The 18,536-nt window shown below is 43.7% G+C and overlaps 1 protein-coding gene across 3 annotated transcripts in view; it reads right to left on the bottom strand.

Moving 5' to 3' along the window:
- The window catches only part of NME7 (NME/NM23 family member 7), a 172,685-nt gene that overhangs the window by 107,317 nt on the left and 46,832 nt on the right, over positions 1 to 18,536 (bottom strand). For all 3 annotated transcript variants that reach the window (XR_004648150.1, XR_004648151.1, XM_034789633.1), the window contains exons 2-4: positions 18,119 to 18,226; positions 12,556 to 12,722; positions 2,732 to 2,842 (exon numbers count right to left, since the gene is read on the bottom strand). Coding sequence is in view for 1 of the 3 variants with exons in the window: in XM_034789633.1 (XP_034645524.1) it covers positions 2,732 to 2,842; positions 12,556 to 12,722; positions 18,119 to 18,226 (386 nt within the window). In the remaining 2 variants the exon portion in view is untranslated. The remainder of the gene's footprint in view (positions 1 to 2,731; positions 2,843 to 12,555; positions 12,723 to 18,118; positions 18,227 to 18,536) is intronic.

The following is an 18,536-nucleotide window of genomic DNA, read 5'->3' as shown; positions in this document are numbered from 1 at the left end:
CACAGCTGAGGAGCAGTGCAGTGACTTTGGGGAAATCCTTCATGGGAGATCTACTAACTCTTCCTTTCTTCTTGCCCTCGTCACCAAATTTTGCTGCTCAGGAACCTGTCCTTACTTATGTCCAACAGGTTGTGGTGTGTCCGGGGAGCAGGGCTCTGTGATCCTAGAGCCAAATCTTGACTTTATCTCGACTTTAGTATGACCTTCTTATAAACAAAGTAGGAAAATACAACCTAGATGGAACTACTACAAAGTGGGTGCATAATTGGTTGGAAAACCATTCCCAGAGAATAATCAATAGTGGTTCACAGTCATGCTGGAAGGGCATATTGAGTGGGGTGCCAGAGGGATCAGTTCTGGGTCTGGATCTGTTCAATATCTTCATCAATGATTTAGATAATGGCATAGAGAATACACTTCGAGGACGATACCAAGCTGGGAGTTGCAAGTGCTTTGGAGGATAGGATTAAAATTCAAAATGATCTGGACAAACTGGAGAACTGGTCTGAAATAAATAGGATGAAATTCAGTAAGAACAAATCCAAAGTACTCTACTTAGGAAGGAACAATCAGTTGCACACATACAAAATGGGAAATGACTGCCCAGGAAGGAATACTGTAGAAAGGGATCTGGGGTCATAGTGGATCACAAGCTAAATATGAGCCAACAGTGTAACACTGCTGCAAAAAAAAACAAAAACAAAAAAAAAAAAACAAAAAAAAAAAACATCATTCTGGGATGCATTAGCAGGAGAGTTGTAAGCAAAACATGAGAAGTAATTCTTCTACTCCACTCTGTGCTGATTAGGCCTCAACTGGAGTATTGTGTTCAGTTCTGGGTGCCACATTTCGGCAAGAATGTGGACAAACTGGAGAAAGTCCAGAGGAGAACAACAAAAATGATTAAAGGACTAGAAAACACGACCTATGGGAAGATTGAAAAAATTGGGCTTGTTTCGGCTGGAGAAGAGAAGACTGAAGAGGCACATGATAACAGTTTTCAAGTACATAAAAGATTGTTACAAGGAGGGAGGGAGGTAAATTGTTCTTGTTAGCCTCTGAGGATAGGACAAGCAGCAATGGGTTTAAATTGCAGCAAGGGTGGACATTAGGAAAAACTTCCTATCTGTCAGGGTGGTTAAGGATGAAGTCCCTTCCAGTCCTATGATTTTAAGAATGTGGATTTATTGCAAGGCAATAACCCAACCACCTCTATAGAATTATACAACAATCATCAGTTCAGTTTGCATTATGAAGTCAAGCAATTCAGGGCAGGGGCAAAGAAGCATTATCTGAGCTTTAAATCCATGATATTGATTTCAGTTTTATAAAAGGCATGTACTATATTTATTTACAGTAAGACCAATGACATTTGTATACAACATTTTTGTATTACTCAGACATTGTCAGCGACTGAGTCATGGGCAGTCTGGCCTAATCGTTGGATGAAGAGTCTGGCCTACCAGTTAGAGCTGAATCCAGAGCGGGTGGTTCCAGGAGCAAAGCCCAGAGTCATAGCAAGGAGTCAGAGACTAAAGCCTAAGCTGGTCAACTGGAGTCACAGTCAAAAGATGGAGCCAAGGGTCTGAGTTTGCCTCACATTCTATCGGAGTCTTGGATTTCCCAGACCTCGTGCTCCTTTTGGCCTGGGCATCTGTGGGAGATGGTGATGGAGCAGAGTGGCTGGGAAAGGGATTCTCCACATACGGTTTCAGAAGGGACACATGGAACTCTTTGAACTGTCCCATTATGGGGGTAGAAGTCTCCAGGAGGGGAGATGCCCAGACCAGGGCCTCGCTGGTTAGCAGACGAATAATAAGTCCTACTTGGGTCTGGTCAAGTGGAGAATGATGGAGGCCAATGCAGGAACAGGAGCCAGCACTAGCTCATGAAACCACGGAATTTGTTATGGTCCCCATCAAACTTATTCTGCATTAAAATCTCCAACCCCCTAGAAGCCAGGGCAGCTTGAGCCTGTAGCACTGCAGCTTGTACTGCAAGACCATAACCTGGGACCGTAGGGGCTGCAGGATTCCCAAAATGTCCTGCAGGGGCATGGCTGCCTCTGAGGAATCCATCTTACCCACCCTTGTTCAATCTTTTGGGTTCCTCAAACTATCAGTGACCGAGCTGTGGGCAGTCTGGCCTAATGGCTGGAGCATGACTCTGGCATACCAGTTTGAGCTGAATCCAGATGCGAAGTCAAGGATCACAGGCAGGCGTCACAGTCCAAAGCCTAAGGGTCAATCGGATTTACAGACAGAAGGTGGAGTCGAGGATCTGAGCTGGGAATCAAAAGTCAAAAGGAGTTGGGAGGTAGAACAGGAGCAGCCTGAGGCTGGAGCAGGAACCAAGCTAGAGGAAGTGGGGGGCAAGGGCAGGACCAAACACAGCTATGGGCTAAGAATGCGTTGAGCAGCAACTGAACTGCTACTGAGCATAAGTATCAGCCTGTTCATTTCTTCAGTCAATCAGGTGACTCAATCAGACAGCTACTCTCAGAGCCAGCTGCATTCACCGGATTGCCAGGAGACAGGCTCTGCTGCAGGCTAAGCCCAACAAACATCCTGAATTAGGCATCATATGAGAAACCTAGATATGATTATGAAACATTATTCTCTTTGCTACTCAGTGGAATAGATCGAATGTTCTGAATAACATGGAATAACTGTGAGGCTACACTTCAGTACAAAATAATCAAATCCTACAGGGAACGTTAATAGAGCCTTACCGTGAAAGTACCATCATTTTGGCTTTAGTTATTGTAAACCCAGCATTAATGATGATATCAATTAGTTCTCCAATCTTGGGCACTGCATCAGGTTTAACCAAAGCCAGTGTTCTGAAAAGGCAGAAAATTTTTTTTGGAATTTTCATTCTTTAGGAAAAGACAAAGTTAAAGTTACACTTAAAGAAAAAAGCCTCACACAAGGAAATACAGAAATGCACAGTTACAGTCATCCAACAATTTTACCTCAGTCCTTAACTGACCTTCCAACCAGCACATGCATATCTTTCATGTATGATGGAGGCATTAAAACCTTAAAAAAACGGTTACCTACCTTTTCGTAACGGTTGTTCTTTGAGCTGTGTTGCTCATGTCCATTCCATTCTAGGTGTGTGCGTATCCACATGCACAGTCATTGGAGATTTTTGCCTTAGCGGTACCCATAGGGTCGGCTGTAGCGCCCTCTTGAGTGCTGCGATCATGCGCTAGTATATTAGGCGCTGCCAACCCTACATCCTCTCAGTTCCTTCTTACCGGCAACTCCGACAGAGGAGCAAAAGGGTGGGTAATGGAATGGACATGAGCAACACAGCTCGAAGAACAGTTATGAAAATGTAGGTAACCGTTTTTTTCTTTGAGTGCTTGCTCATGTCAATTCCATTCTAGGTGACTCACAAGCAGTATTCTCTGAGGTGGGCTTGGAGTTCACAATTTAGCAGCTTGCAGTACTGCTCTACTGAAGCCAGCATCGTTCCGGGCCTGCTGGGTAAGTGCATAACGGGATGTGAACATGTGGATGGACGGCCGGCCAGCTGTCCGCCCTACAGATGTCCTGGATAGGCACTTGGGCTAGGAAAACTGCCAAAGCGGCTTGCACCCTGGTTCAGTGGGCAGTGACAATCACCCAAGGTGGCTCCATCTCCTGATCATAACAGCAGCAAATGCAGGCAGTGATCCAAAAATAAATTCTTTGAGCGGACACTGGACAACCTTTCATCATGTCAGCCATTGCGATGAACTGCGTCGATTTGCAGAATGGCTTGGTCCTTTCAATGTAGAAGGCTAGCATCCTCCTGTCATCTAGAGAATGCAATCTACACTCCTCCTCCGACTTATGCAGCTTTGGAAAAGACAGGTAGGTAAATGTCCTGGCCCATATGAAACTGTGAGACCACCTTGGGCAGGAAAGCTGGATGTGGCCGTAGCTGGACCTTGTCTTTGTAGAAGACTGTATAGGGTGGTTCCGAGGTAAGCACTCTAATCTCGGAGACCCAGCAGATGGAGGTTATCACAACTAGGAACGCGATCTTCCAGGACAGGAGAAGGAGACAGCAGGACCCAGAGGCCTGAAGGAGGGTCCCGTGAGCCATGACAGCACAAGATTCAGGTCCCCTGGCAGAAAAGGGTCCCTGACGTATGAGTAGAGTCACTCAAGGAACCTGGCAGTCATATCCCGGGCAAAAACCGACCTACCCGCAAGCAGCAGACAGAAGGCCAAAATAGCAGCCAAGTGGACCTTGACAGATGAAAGGGATGGGCCTTGGCACTTGAGATGCAGAAGGTAGTCCATGATCAACTGCAGCGAGACACACTCAGGCCGAATGCCTTTAGCCGAGATCCAATAAGTGAACCACTTCCATTTGGCCAGGTAGGTCGCTCTGGTGGAGGGCTTTCTGCTGCCCAACAGAACCTGCTGGACAGAGGCCGAGCAATCTGGCTCCTCTGCATTTAACCATGCAGCAGTCAAGCCATCAGGTGCAGCACCACCAGGTTCAGATGTGGAAGATTGCCCTGGTTTTGGGACAGCAGGTCTGGCGTGAGTAGCAGCTGTAATGGACCAGGCAACGAGAGGTCCAGCAGCGTGTCCAGTGCTGGTCAAGCCGGCGTTATGAGGATCACCTTCACCCTGTCCTGCTTGATTTTGACGAGGACTCTGTAAATCAGAGGGAAGGCGTATATCAGAGCCCCCAACCATGGAGGCAGAAAAGCGTCTGACAGGGAGCCTATGTTGATCTCCCGAATCGAGCAGAAAACATGGCATTTCCTGTTCTGCCTGGACGCGAACAGGTCCACCTGGGGCGTTCCCCACCTCTGGATGATGAAGCTGGCCACTTCCAGATGGAGGGACCACTCATGGCGAGACGAGAAAGTCCTGCTGAGGCAATCTGTCAAAGCATTTCTGGGCCTCGGGGAGGTGTGAGGTACAAGATGGATGTCGTGTTATACACAGAAGTCCCAGAGCCTGAGGGCTTCCTGGCAAAGGGCAGACAACCTGTCCCTGCCTTGCTTGTTGATATAGAAAATAGTCGCTGTATTGTCCATTAGGACCTGGACCACCTTGCTTTTTATGTGAGGTAGGAAGGCTTGACAGGCCAGGCGAACCACTCTGAGCTGCCTGAGGTTGATGTGTAGGGAGCGATTGTGACTCAACCAACGACCTTGCATGCTGAGATTGCCCAGGTGGGCTTCCCACCCCAGGTCTGAGGCATCGGAGATGAGGGTCACGGATTGGGATGGAGCCATGAAGGTAACCTCCTCCAACACCGATGCAGGATTCCGTCACCATGTGAGTGAAGACAGTACGTGGTCCGGGACCCTGACCAAATGGTCCACACTGTGTCAGTTGGGGACGTAGACCAACACCAGCCATGCCTGCATGGGCCTGAAGTGGAGCCATATGTGCTAGACTACGTAAGTGCAGGCCGCCATGTGGCCCAACAATCATAGCCATGTGAGAGTGGTGGTGAGAGGGTGGGCTTGCATGCACGAGATCAGGTCCACCATGGCTTGGAACCAAGCTTCGGGAGGAAGGCTCTGGCCTGAGTAGAGTCAAGGACCGTTCCAATGAACTCTATGCGATAGAGATCTGCACCATGGCGAACTCCGGTGGGAAGCCAGACAGTACCATGGATACAGGGATCGGTGTCATGACTCAGGCGTTCTGTGCCTTGCAGGGGGAAACCTTGGTGGCAGGGACCTGTGTCTTCCAATCGGGGACCGAGGCCGCGGTGATGGGGATCGATGCCTGCAGAGCAGGGATGCGCAGCTGCTTTAGGGGACAGTCCCATAACCAGCTTGCCCGTAGATGCTGGGGCCTTGGCCGGTTCCGTCGTCTGACTTGGTGTCTGTGGTGCTGGTCAGCTTACTTGCTCTTTGGCCGCCGGGCTGGCTTCGGGCACAGATGACCCTGTTAGGGGACAGGACCCCCTGCCGCTCCCAGGAGTTGGACGTGGATCCCTGGCTGGACTAGGGGGTCTGACCGTATAAGTACCCCCGAGCAGCTCTGGTGCAGGCATGTGGCCTGACAAAAGTCCTTTGCCAAAAGCCCCCTTTTTCTGCAGTGCCAGCGGGCTTGTTGAATTCAACTACTTCTTAGGCACTGGGGAGGGGGCATGGTGCTGGTAGGGTTCCAGTGCTGGTGGAGTGCTGCGTGCTGATGCCAAGGTGCTGGGCATGGAGTCCAATCGGGAGGGCTCCAAGGTAGGACAAAGGGCAGCCTCCATGAGGAGGGTCCTCAAGTGGATATCCTGCTCCATTTGAGTTCGACGGCAAAATTTTTGCAGATCCTGCATTTGTCCTTTCTGTGGAACTGCCCCAAACACTTTAAACAGCTCTCATGGGGTTCACTAGTGGGCATCGGGTGGCTGCACACTGAGCATGGCTTAAAGCCTGGGAAACGGGACATGCCAGTCCCGGCCAAGACTCTAACACCTAAACAACTACTCGAACACTTAACTAAGTGCCTAACAACTAACAACAAAGGAGAGAGAACAATGGACTGTAAGAACTGCTAATGCTCTTGTGACCGACCAACTCTCATGAGCGGTAAGAAGGAACTGAGAGAGTGTAGGGTCAGCAGTGCCTAATATACCAGCGCATGAGCATGGCACTTGAAGGCGCTACAGTCGACCCTATGGGTACTGCTAAGGCAAAAATCTCCGACGACTGCACGTGGGCGCGACACACCTAGAATGGAATCTACATGAGCAAGCACTTGAAGAAGTAGAATATTTGCCTGTGGCATGGTCAGCAGTACATATGGAATCTCTGTGTTATCTAAAATATCTGCAACTCCAGATATGGTAGCATGTATCTATGCTAAGTCTCACAATAGGGCAATCCTTTATAACAAAAAGTCCATGTACCTTTGTGAGTTTTTCTCCTCTGCTGATAATAGCTTCTCTTAATTAATTAGCCTCTTACAGTTGGTATGGGTACTTCCACCTTTTCATGTTCTCTGTATGTATAAATATCTTCTTACTGTATGTTCCACTCTATGCATCCGAAGAAGTGGGCTATAGCCCACAAAAGCTTATGCTCAAATAAATTTGTTAGTCTCTAAGGTGCCACAAGTACTCCTGTTCTTTTTGTCTGAATGTGGTTACTGCTGAGAATGTGAAAGCCTAATTTTCTGGTGAATGCACACCACGTTGAGATCTTTAGATAGAAGGGGCTATAGAAGTGCAAATAGTATATTTATTTGATTTATAAAGTGAAACTATTTCATGCTAGAGGTTGAGATATCTTTCCATCATGTCCTCCCACCCCCATCACACTCCAGCAAAGCAAGCCTTAACATCCCATTTGTTCCCTTTTCCCTCTTCCATTTCTGCCTGTTTATTCACATTGCTCTTTATGCACAGAGTGGCCTCGTGATCAACAAGCGGCTACGCTCTTCCTATTCAAATCCTTCCATAAAAATTGTGCTTCTTCCACAAAGCTTGTAAAAAAAAAAAAAGAGAGAGATCCTTATTTGTATTATAGTAATGCCTAGAGGTCCCATCATGTTAGGTACTGTACAAACACAGGAGCTCTCTTCCAAAGAGCTAATAGTCTAAAAAGGCAGGATAAAGGAAGCATTATCTCTATTTTATGGATAAGAACTATATTATGAGAGAAATCAAAACATCCAGTTCATCCGGTCTTCTCTGCAATTATCTTTTATACTCTAAGCACTTGGGAGCCAGGATTGTTTTTATCATTCTGTTTTGTACAGCACCAAGTGCACGGTCAGTACTAAATTAATTATTAATCATAAAAAGTAAGCAGCATAACAGGAACTCTGTAAAATGACACTGTGTGCTTCCATTATTTATTCTCACAGTGAGTCAGCATCAATGTGATCAAGCTTACAAATCAACAGATGATTTATTATTGAACCGCCTGTACCACAAACTCTGCTTGGAATCTGAAAATCCAGTGGGGCTCTTCTGTCTTTTATACCATCTCCAGCAATGGAAGATATTCAAGACTGAATTTTTCCTTTATAGCATTGCATCTATATAGAGGAGACAGATGCTGCCAGTTTGCTCATTTTATTTCCCAGCATACTGGAGAAGACAGCTTCCGTGTATGCTACAATTTGTTCTAACTGGAAATAACATGCTGAAATTAGGGGAAATTGACAAAGTACCATTCCATTTGCTCTGATCACTAAAAGATATCGAAGTTGCAGATGCTGTGGAGAAAAAAATAACACTCCAGCCATCACCCAAGGTTTTACAGAGAATGAACACAGGAAATGTTAGAAGGGAGGTGGAAATAAATCTGATACTCCTGGTGGGGCAGAGGAAGGGATAGACCTAAGCTGCAAAATTCACAGTCAAATGTAAACTTCCCCAAAGATCAGGATGCTCAGATCTGTGGATCTGATTAAGGTGCATGTCTACCAGAAACAGTGCAATGATGCAAACAAGATTGATTGGTTAAGATGCTAGAAAGGATCCAGTTGTTTGACCAGGAATTTCTATTCAGTTTGAAGCTAGCATTTCCCTTCAGAATGTTTGTCTAGGGGTTTTTTGTTTGTGTTGATGAAGTTATATAGACTATCAGAGAGGAGGGGTTTAATCCTAGAATAATCTATCGTTTACTTTGCGGATTTCAGACTTTGATAGTAGATCCTTAATTGCTAGCAACATGCAGTGAAATACTATATGGTGAACCATTATCTTCAGTACTAGCTGAAATAAACATCTGTCAGCGGTGGTTTGTAATAGTATTTTCACTGCATTTTTCATGGAGGTGTGCAGGGTAGAAAGTGCTATGATCCAGCACGCTGAGGTTTGTTCCTGAGATTGGATTTTGGATCCATGTGATCTATTTGTAGTTTTAATTAGCAATATGTTTTAGGGTTCTGACAGGTGAGTCCACACAAGTGCATTAGGGAACAGTTACATCTGGGAACAAAGGAAAAGGAATTAAAAACTAGACTCAGCTACTTTGTGTCACACAGTAAATCTGAATGTGAATCTGTTGTGGTTATTGAAAAGAGAGATAGTAAGTGATCATAAGAATGATATCTGGTGCATAAAACACAATGTATGCTGTGGCTAAGGCTGGTGTTTATTTTTTTTTAATAGAAGGACTATTACAAGTACAAAATCTTATGCTGTGGAGGGGAGGAAATGTTAAATATGGTAAATGACTGGAAGCACATTAATGATTTACTAAATCAATAAAATAATCTGGAATTTCTGGTTTGTCATGAGCATTCTAATAATTTTTTTAAACCAGTTATGGTAACTGAATACACTGAAAGCCTCATGGTCCTCTTTAAAAAAAAAAAAAAAAAACTTGTCTGAAAAATGTTTAACTGGTGTTAAGCACCATCCAAGATCACTACAAGTGAAAGATTAGAGGGGAAAATTCTCTATTTTTTCCAATTTTATTTACTTTGTGCATTTGACAGCACTGTGTGTTTAGTTAAGTTCCCTAGTCAGTTTCCTTGTTGGCGTGGGTCTTTCAGTTAACAGTGGAAAGGGGGAAAAGAAAAAAAAAAGCATTTAAATAAATAAACATGGCTGTAAAGCCAATAAATAAATTGTCTGGGGGACTCAGAGGCAAGTGTAGAACCTGAAACTACTTTAAAGTCACTTTTTGGAACTGGATAGATTTTAAGTTGTCCATACAGGGAAGTTTTAACTTAAAGTGCAATTACAATCAGAAAAAGGACTATGTAAAAATCAGCCTTTTCTTCCCCCCACACCAGATCAATTCCCTGTATGTGTCTGGAGTCATACTGGCTCATTTTACTGACAAAATCAAAGGCCCCAGTTTCAGAAAGTGCAAGATGCTTGATGTGCAGATGCCAGTCTAGCCTGGAGTACTCACTGAGCATTTTGCACATGCTTCTCTAGTGACCAAAGTATGTGTAAGTTTTGCAAACTTGAGCCTATGTTTCCTTTTGCTAGCTGTATGGGCCATGCAGGACTATTGCAGAACAAGGTGAAGATTATTCTGCCTCGTGCATCAACAGCAAAATTGTCCAGTTGCACATTCTTTATCTTTGATGATGCTCATTTCATCCTCTCTTGTAAAATTCCTCTTTTTCCCCTTCTGTCACTGTCATGAAACCTGCACTAAGGACTATCCCTAACAGGCAACTCCCCATAACCAGCCACTTGCCCCCATCGAAACCATCGAAAGCCAACCTCTGCTTGAAATTGGATTTTGCTGATCCCTTTGATGACTGCCTAAGGTAGATTTCAATGGAAGTCATTTTGAATAAATTATAACACTGTCTCTTCTACAGCTAAAGACGGGCATGGTAAGTATTATCAACCCCATTTTACAGATGGGGAAAATGAGAGATTAAGGGCTTGTCTAGGCACAAAATTTGTACTGTTTTAAAATAGAAGAGTATAAAGCAGTACAATCTTCCTAGTATAAACTGCATCCACATTGGTATAAAGCTGTTGTATTCCAGTGTAGCTATTCCTATATGAGAAGTGGAATAAACAATTCCCATATAAGGCACCTTTATACTGCTGTAATTGCACCCACACTAGGGCTTATTCAGGTATAGTACATCAGTAAAAATTTACCCCTCTAACCAAAAAAATTACACTGGTATAAAAGTTGTATGTAGGCCAGGCCTAAGTGACTTGCCCAAGGTCACAGAGTTGATTCATAAAACCAGAAACATAATAGAGCCTCGTGTTTTTTGCAAATGCAAAACAACACAAATACCGAAAAACAATGTATAAAATGAAATAAAGTGCCACTCACTCAACTCTGGGGCCCAGCTGCCCCTCCGTCATGATGACAGAAAGGTAACTGGGCCAAGCCTGAACTATGCTGTGATCCCATGTGCCAGGTTGCAACACCTGCAGTGGGGAGCCCGGCCAAGCCCTGCAGCAAAGCAGCTGCCACTATGGGGTGAGTGCAGTGGGGGGGTTCACTCTGCAGACTTCCTCCCCAAGCCTTCCACTTGCCCCAGTGGGAGGATTCCCTCTCCCCGAGCCTTCTTCCCCAGACCAGGGCAGGACCCAACCCTCCTCCTACCCCCAGAGTGGATAAAACGAAACAACACAAAATTCCTGAAAAATAAAACAAAAAAGGAATCACAGGGCTCTAAATATAACCCAAGAGTCCTGAAACACAATCTTTCTCTTTCATACCCTCCCTCCCACTACTCCAATTCCAACCAGGGCCGGCTCTAGCGTTTTTGCTGCCCCAAGCAGAAAAAAAAAAAAAAAAAGCCGCGATCGTGATTGGCAGCAATTCAGTGGCAGGTCCTTCGCTCTGAGAGGGAGTGACGGCCCCACCGCTGAATTGCCGCCAAACGGCCAGACATGCCACCCACCTCTTCATTGGCCGCCCTAGGCACCTGCTTGCTACACTGGTGCCTGGAGCCGGCCCTGATTCCAACCGATAGGCAACATGCCCAGAGACCTTATTTTGGAAGGCTGTTACTGTAGTCATCTCAGTGGCAATATTTTTTAGTGGGTGAGGGAATGGTAAATGTTCAACTTTTCAACCTTATCAGTGTTATTTTGATTAAAATATAAGTTTTAAAATCCTGCTTATAGCTCTTTAAAAACAACACACAAAAACAGAGCTAGTAGCGGGCTTACCAGTGTTAAGAACAGCAATCTAGAAAGGGTAATGAGCGTTTTGCTTAACAATATTGGGCTAAACTCTGGTCTCAGTGATACTAGTGCACATTCAGAGAGTAACTCCACTGAAGTCAATCCAGGTATGTAGCAACATAACTAAGTGCAGAATTTGGCCCATATGTTTTTTCCAGAGGTGTTCTCCAAAGCAAACCTCTCCTGTCATGCAGTCTCAACTGGAATGAGCTTATGAGTCTGATCCTCAGATAGTGCAAATTAGCATAGCTCCAATTTTCACCAGCTGAGGATCCGGCCCTATAAGTTTTCTTGCCCCCACCACCACCTAGCCTTGGATTTTTTCTTTGAAATGTTTCAGTATCTCCTTTACTGCAGGAAAAGCAGTGGAGGCTGGATAAAAACAATAAAAAGAGAGATGCTTGTAACTGCTACTACAAGCTGATGTATAAAACACATCACTTGGTAAAGAGTTGCTGTTGGATCACAAGGCCTGTGCTTTGTCCCTGCAAGAAACAGTCAATGACTTTTGCAAGGTTCATTCCCTGTAAGCCCAGCACATACCAAGGTTGAAATTCTGCCCTAAGCTACACCCATTCAGCTCCACTGAAATCAACATTAGTGCACATCACTGGGGTTACAAAACTGTAACAAAGCTGAACTTTGCTCCAGAATTGGAATGGGGAGCAGTTTATATCTATGGGAAGGTGTGATCTGGAGGGTGTAACAACAGGAAAGATCATAAGTTTGACGACAGGGGATGGACTGCTCTCTCTTGCTTCCAGTGATCAAACCTGCCAAATCTCCTTGCCCAAAATGCAAATCAGCAGATATACCCTCCCATCATCCCACCTCATCAGCTGTAGAAACCCTCTCTGATCCCTCCCGAGAAAGACAATTAGTTTGAAAAACTCACCTGCATAAACAGTTTTGTGGATAGCAAATACCAAAAGAACTTCAGAGACCACATCATCTTACCTTTCTTTGTGGCTACCCAACTTGCGGGCTGTGTATTGATCCCCGTAGTCTACTAGGGAAAGGTGACGTGAAAAGACAGTAACTTTGTTGCCTACAAATAAATCTTCTAGGTGTAAGTCATCATATTTTGTGCGTTTCAGAAAGGTGCGATGGTTCTTCACATCATACTGCAGAGAGAAGGAAGATCACCAAGAAGCTAAAGAGGATGATTAAACAATGAGCAAATTCAAAATAAATTCTATTCTGTTTTAGAGCAGCTTCAAAAGTATTATGGGATCCAGTGAGGTTGATAGATTCACTGAATTTCTAACCCTTTGAGTTTGCATGTACAATAGAAAAGGTCATGAGATGAAACCAACTATTATAAATTTGTTCCATTTTAACTATCGGCCGGTGATACTGGGAGCCCCTCAATACCAGTTGCCAGGGGGCACAACATACTATAACTCACATCAGGCTGACATGCTCATTGCCCCCAAACTACTGGTGTCAAAGTGTCATGTAAGGTACCATTTACAAGCCGATAACAGTCTGGTCCCGGTGTATACAAAGAGTTATAAATGTATCCTGGAAATATGTTCTTATAATATGCTTGGAAGGAAGCATATAAGTCCAGCCTGTCCTACACAAAGGAATGTGTATTTACTTGTCTGATCAGCTTGATAACAGACAGAGGACATTACATGTACATTTACATATAAGGTAAACAAAGACATCAAGCTAACAAGTAGGGGACCAGACCACTTAATCACAACAAGGGATGTAATCTGAACCCCAGGAAGCATTCCTGGCTCTTGAAACAGAGTCAAGGAACTTTGGGGAATATAAAGACAAGCAAAAAGCCATTTTGGTTATCCACCATTGAGGGGATTTAGGGTTCAGTGCCTTCAGAGCCTATGAAAGCTGGATCCTCTTGGCCTGGAAGACAAGAGTACCTGGAAACTGACTATAGGTGAGAAACCTGCTTAGACAAAGATGAATTCAGTTTTAGTCCCTAGAAAGCATGTTTTGTTTTACTTATAACCATGCTTATTTCTTTTATGCTTTCTTATGATCACTTAAATTTCTTTTCTTTCTTAATAAACTTATTCTTGTTTTATTACAAAAATTATGTGAATGCTGTGTAAGAGTCTTCAGCTAAACTGACAGACTGGTGAGCGTTCTGTCTCTTTGGAGGTAGTGAACTTAACTCCTGTGAGTATCCAGTAGAGGGACTGGCCCCAGCAGAGAGACGTGTCTGGGGACCTCAGAAACTGGGGTTCGCTGATTGTTACCTGCAAGGCAAGGTTTGGAGTGGCAGAGTCCTGAAAAGTTTGCTGGCAAGGCAGATGAGCTGGTATGTCAGGGAGCTGACCACATAGCTTAGCAGCAACAAGGATCTCACTTGCTGAGGCTGCGAGGGGTAGCACAGTAGCTCAGAGTTCTGGGTACCCCAAGCAAGACATCACTCAGCCCAAGGGAAAAACGTCTTAGAATTTGCCAATTTTTAACTTGCTTGTGTTATTCTGAATTGCAGTAATTTGCTCTGGTACCCTGTATGTCCAGTCTGAATTATAGGGAGTCTCACTGACAGTTTGCCCAGGAGAACTACACTGTCCCACAGTTCTATAACCCAAACCAGAACTGCTCATGTCACATGCTGTAACAGGTATCCTCAAGGCATCATCTCAGTAATATTACACAATCAGTTTGTATTGTACAAGACTCAAAAGGGCAGGGGGCAGAGGACTGGATTAAGGGCCTTAGAAGGGGGTTTGAAACATTCTGACTCCCTAAAAGCACAGTTGAAAAATCCTAGTAATGTCAACTCAGCACTTAATCTTTCTGAGGAAAATGCAGTAAGTTCCAGAAAGTTTACTGGGTGAGCTGTCAAAGCATCAGAGGACATCTTAAAAGCAACAGCTTCCTTTCAGCTGCATGCAGATATTAAAGATCCCAAGGCACTTCTGTAACAGTAGGGGTCTGGTCTGCTGTTCTCAGCCAAAACTTCCCCTTCCCACCCTCCACCACAAAGCTATACCAACCATCAGATTTTGTGAAAATGCAAAACTTTTGCCCATTTTTAGAACCAAAGTGATTTTTTTTGATATTCTGAAGTGTCTGGATACATTTTTCTCCCATTTCCAGATTCTGACTAGACTCAATAGAAGTCTCACAGGACAGTCTGCTCTTGTGAAATTCACAGCCCAATTCTGCATACTGAAAAGGTCAGAATAGTTCTGATAAGCATCCATTTTGGCAAGGTGGACTACCTCACTCTGAACTTTTTGAGGTTCCTCATCACTATTCAGAATGAAACCCCTCTTTGTCCTTTGCATTAGTTGACATCCTATATTCTAACAGTTGATGAGATGGTAAAATAATAAAATAGTCCCTTGAATTCTGCTGTATATTACTGCCTGACTTGTTCAAGACTTGTATTTTCAGATATAATTAAATCAATAATCTTCAAAACCCTGACACTTGCATATTTCCTAGCTCAGTTCAACCCTAGCAGAGAAAAAAAATGTGTTCCGGTTATTTTGCACTAATTACCAAGTAGTAGAAGTGACATGGATGAAAAAAGCCTGAAGATGATATTTCCTCATCCACCTGTTAGGGGTTTATTTTTTGGCATGAATGCCTGGATATATTTATAAACCCTATTTAAAACATAATGATGAGCCACAAAGTGGGTAAACAATAGATCAACGTTACTTAGATTTGGTAAATACAGCTTGCAGTTTTATTTCTCCCTCTGTCTCTCACACTTTGCCTGAAGAAGCAAGTTTAGTGGAAATGAAATAATGTTTGCTAACAATCTATGTTTTCTTGTGAGTTTTTAAAAAAAAAAATAAGCCTTCTCTTATTAAGGCAATCATCTACATAACTCCTATTCCAAGCAATAAATTGTTTAGGATTAACCTGTAAGGTTTCAAATGATGCCAAATTCTGAGAACCAAGCATGAATATTTGCCAACAGATCCAATTTGCTCACAGCACTCCCTGGTATCCTTTTTTGTTGTGGGCTACTGGGACAAAAAACAAAAAACCCTGCCAAACTCTTCCACAGCCAAGAGAGGCCACTCCTCCTGCTATGTAGCTAGAATCTGCCTCTCCAATATTTTCACTGCTTCCTCTACCAGTTTCCCCTTTTCCCCAGGAACAGCCAAGAAGCATAGCACAGTAAGGAAAAGGAGGGAAGGAAAGCTGAGAACTAGAAAGCCTCATTTCCGCACAATAAACCCTCAGCAGCTTCAGCCCCATGCATGGCGTAGGGGTGGTTAAGGAGAGGCATCGGTGGTGGGGGGATTCTTACAAGGAGGGATGAAGAGGTCAAATAATTCATCACCTCCAAAAGGAAATTTGCCTCCCGGTTGCCACCTATCCTCTCTCCAGATATGTCCAAGGGAATAACAAGCAACCATCCATTTCCTCAGAAAGACAACAATAGGTAGAGATGAGGCAGAGCCCATTGACAGAAGAGGTGATCCAGTGGGGATTGGTTACCTGACATAGTAGGGACTTATCTAAATTCAGAAGAGCATCCAAATTTTAAGACACTTGTAAAGGAGTCCCCTGAAGTTTCTGTCTCCAATGGTGAGAGAACCTGTCCACACCCAGTTACTTCACTGTGTGGCTCTGGCACAGATCCTAGTTCCTTGCTTCTTACAAGGGGCCTCTATCCCTTGTAGCCTTCTTAAGTCTCTCCCTGGCAGCTTGCAGCACTCCCTGTACAGTTGGGGTGAAGACCTCCTGGATGAGAGTTTCCCCTGTGGCTCCAGAAGTCAGGCCAGCAGTCTACTGCTTGGCAAACAAGCTCCTTCCCCTCACCTGACTGCAGTTTCCTCTCTTTTACAGGCCTCCTGCCTATCATACGTAATTGACAAAGCCAGAGGGGTGGGAAAGCCCTGCCCCTAGGGTCTATCTGGCACCTTCCTCATCAGTGAGAGGTCCATACACCACATCACAACACCAGTCCAAATTGATCCCAAAATCTGAACAGCAGAGCATGACACATGGCCAGAAAGGGTTAAACATCTTGCAAAACAAAATGACTCAAATTTAACCCTTAAAGACGTGGGGGAGATAATGTTTGTGTTTTTGTGTATTTACATATATATGGGTAGTGGTTAACAATGTAATCAATAGTCCCTGTCTATGCTGTTTTCTGATAATTCAGAGATGAAAAGAACATCCCAGCATTTAAATGAATTGTAGATACAGGATATCATTGTATTAATCTCTCTTTGAAATGTATAGCAAATTTTCTGTGAATGGTGGAAAAACAGGCAGTTGCCTTATGTTAATTCATATAGCTAAGTACCAGTGATGGACCTGCTTCAAAGTCGCCCTAATTACGTATTGTTCCTCAAGGGACTCCAACTTGTCAAAGGTGGCTTGAAATTGTATAAAAGATCCCTGGATCCTGATCCTGTTTATCTCAGATCTGCTTAAGCTTCATCAGGGGAAGTTTGAGTTGCACGATGAGATCCCAGTTAAGCTGGTACACCCTGGATAGGATATTGGTCATTGGACTAGAACCTATGGACTAAATTCTTTACAACTACAAAACGCGCCATCTCTGCTATGAATCTGAACCTCAAGCATTGAATCTATATCTGTGTGTATATTGATCTTTTAACCATACTCTCTCCCTTTTCTTTTTTAATAAATTTTAGTTTACTTAAGAATTGGCTGTAGTGTGTATCTGGGTAAGATCTGGAATATTCACTAACCTGGGAGGTAATGTGTCCGATCCTTTGGGATTGGTAGAACATTTTCTTTTATATGATGAAATAAGATGTTCAGAAATCTTCATCATATTTGACTTGGGTATCTGGATGGAGGCCTGAGGCTAGGTTACTTTAAGGAAACTGTGTTGTTGGTTTCTGGGCAACCGGTGAGGTAATAAAGAAGCTGTTTTGTGCTGGCTTGGTAAATCTAAGTATTGAAATATCCACCAGCTTTGGGGATTGACTGCCCCATTCTTTGCAGTTCACCCTAATTGAGTGACCTCAGCTGGCCCCCACTGGGATCCCGGTCACACAGAGCTTCTCCCACCACAGGTTATATATGGGCATTTTTGCTTCCCCAGTTCCAATACGGATGGCGAGTTGAGCACCCACTCTGACATTTGCGTCTGTGTCAAGTTATCATCAAGTACTGACAAGCTGTCAAAATGCAGAACTGTGTGGCTGTTGGGTGTGCTAAGAGCTAAGATGATTAAAAACACTTTGGAAATTTTCAGTTTATAGACCAAATATTTCTATACAGTTAACCTAATTTCACCAGCATTTGCAGGAAAGGTTATTGTCACCCCGGGCCTATTAGGACAATTCTCTCTGGATACATTTTCAAATGTTGGCAACTGTGCAAGCTTTACAAAATAAATCAATAAATAAGGAGGTTAGTCCCTAGATTCTCCTGAGTTTGTTTAATTTTAGAAACAGAGCAAACAAATTTTAAAAATCTCTTTACATTTACCATTTCCAAATTAAAACCATCCTATGGGTTGTGGCTTACCAACTTCCAAACGGTGTAGCTGAAAAATATGCTTATGATAATATAAAAAAGTTTTTACCATTTCAACGGAACCATCTTTCGGATAATACAAGAGTTCGTAACGTCGAAAGAGCGAAGCATTCGGGTCATACCATTCTGCAATGAAAGCAAATCTGTCGTCTTGACTCTGGAAAAGAAGGGTTAGAAGGCTATGATAGGAATCGTACACAGAATCATTGCATTACATTTATTTCCCAAATGAAAACACACTCGTGAACATGCTTCAGCATTGTGAATAAGAGCACTACTATCTGCTCACCAAGGGCGACAGCATCGTTTAACTTCTGAATCGACTTTGATCTCAAAGGAAGCCTCTAAGAAATGTGGAGTTGGCCTTTTAAATAAGTATGATCAAAACATATGGTTCTAGTCTTGCCTAAACTACAAAAATCAATCATGTTGAGGGGTCCAGTTAAAACACAGCTACTGTTAAAATT

This window comes from Trachemys scripta, chromosome 1 (assembly GCF_013100865.1).
Source record: "Trachemys scripta elegans isolate TJP31775 chromosome 1, CAS_Tse_1.0, whole genome shotgun sequence".
In the NCBI taxonomy this organism is placed as follows: domain Eukaryota; kingdom Metazoa; phylum Chordata; order Testudines; family Emydidae; genus Trachemys; species Trachemys scripta.
The sequence above is the reverse complement of the archived record's forward strand: the minus strand, read 5'-3'. Positions and strand labels throughout refer to the sequence as shown.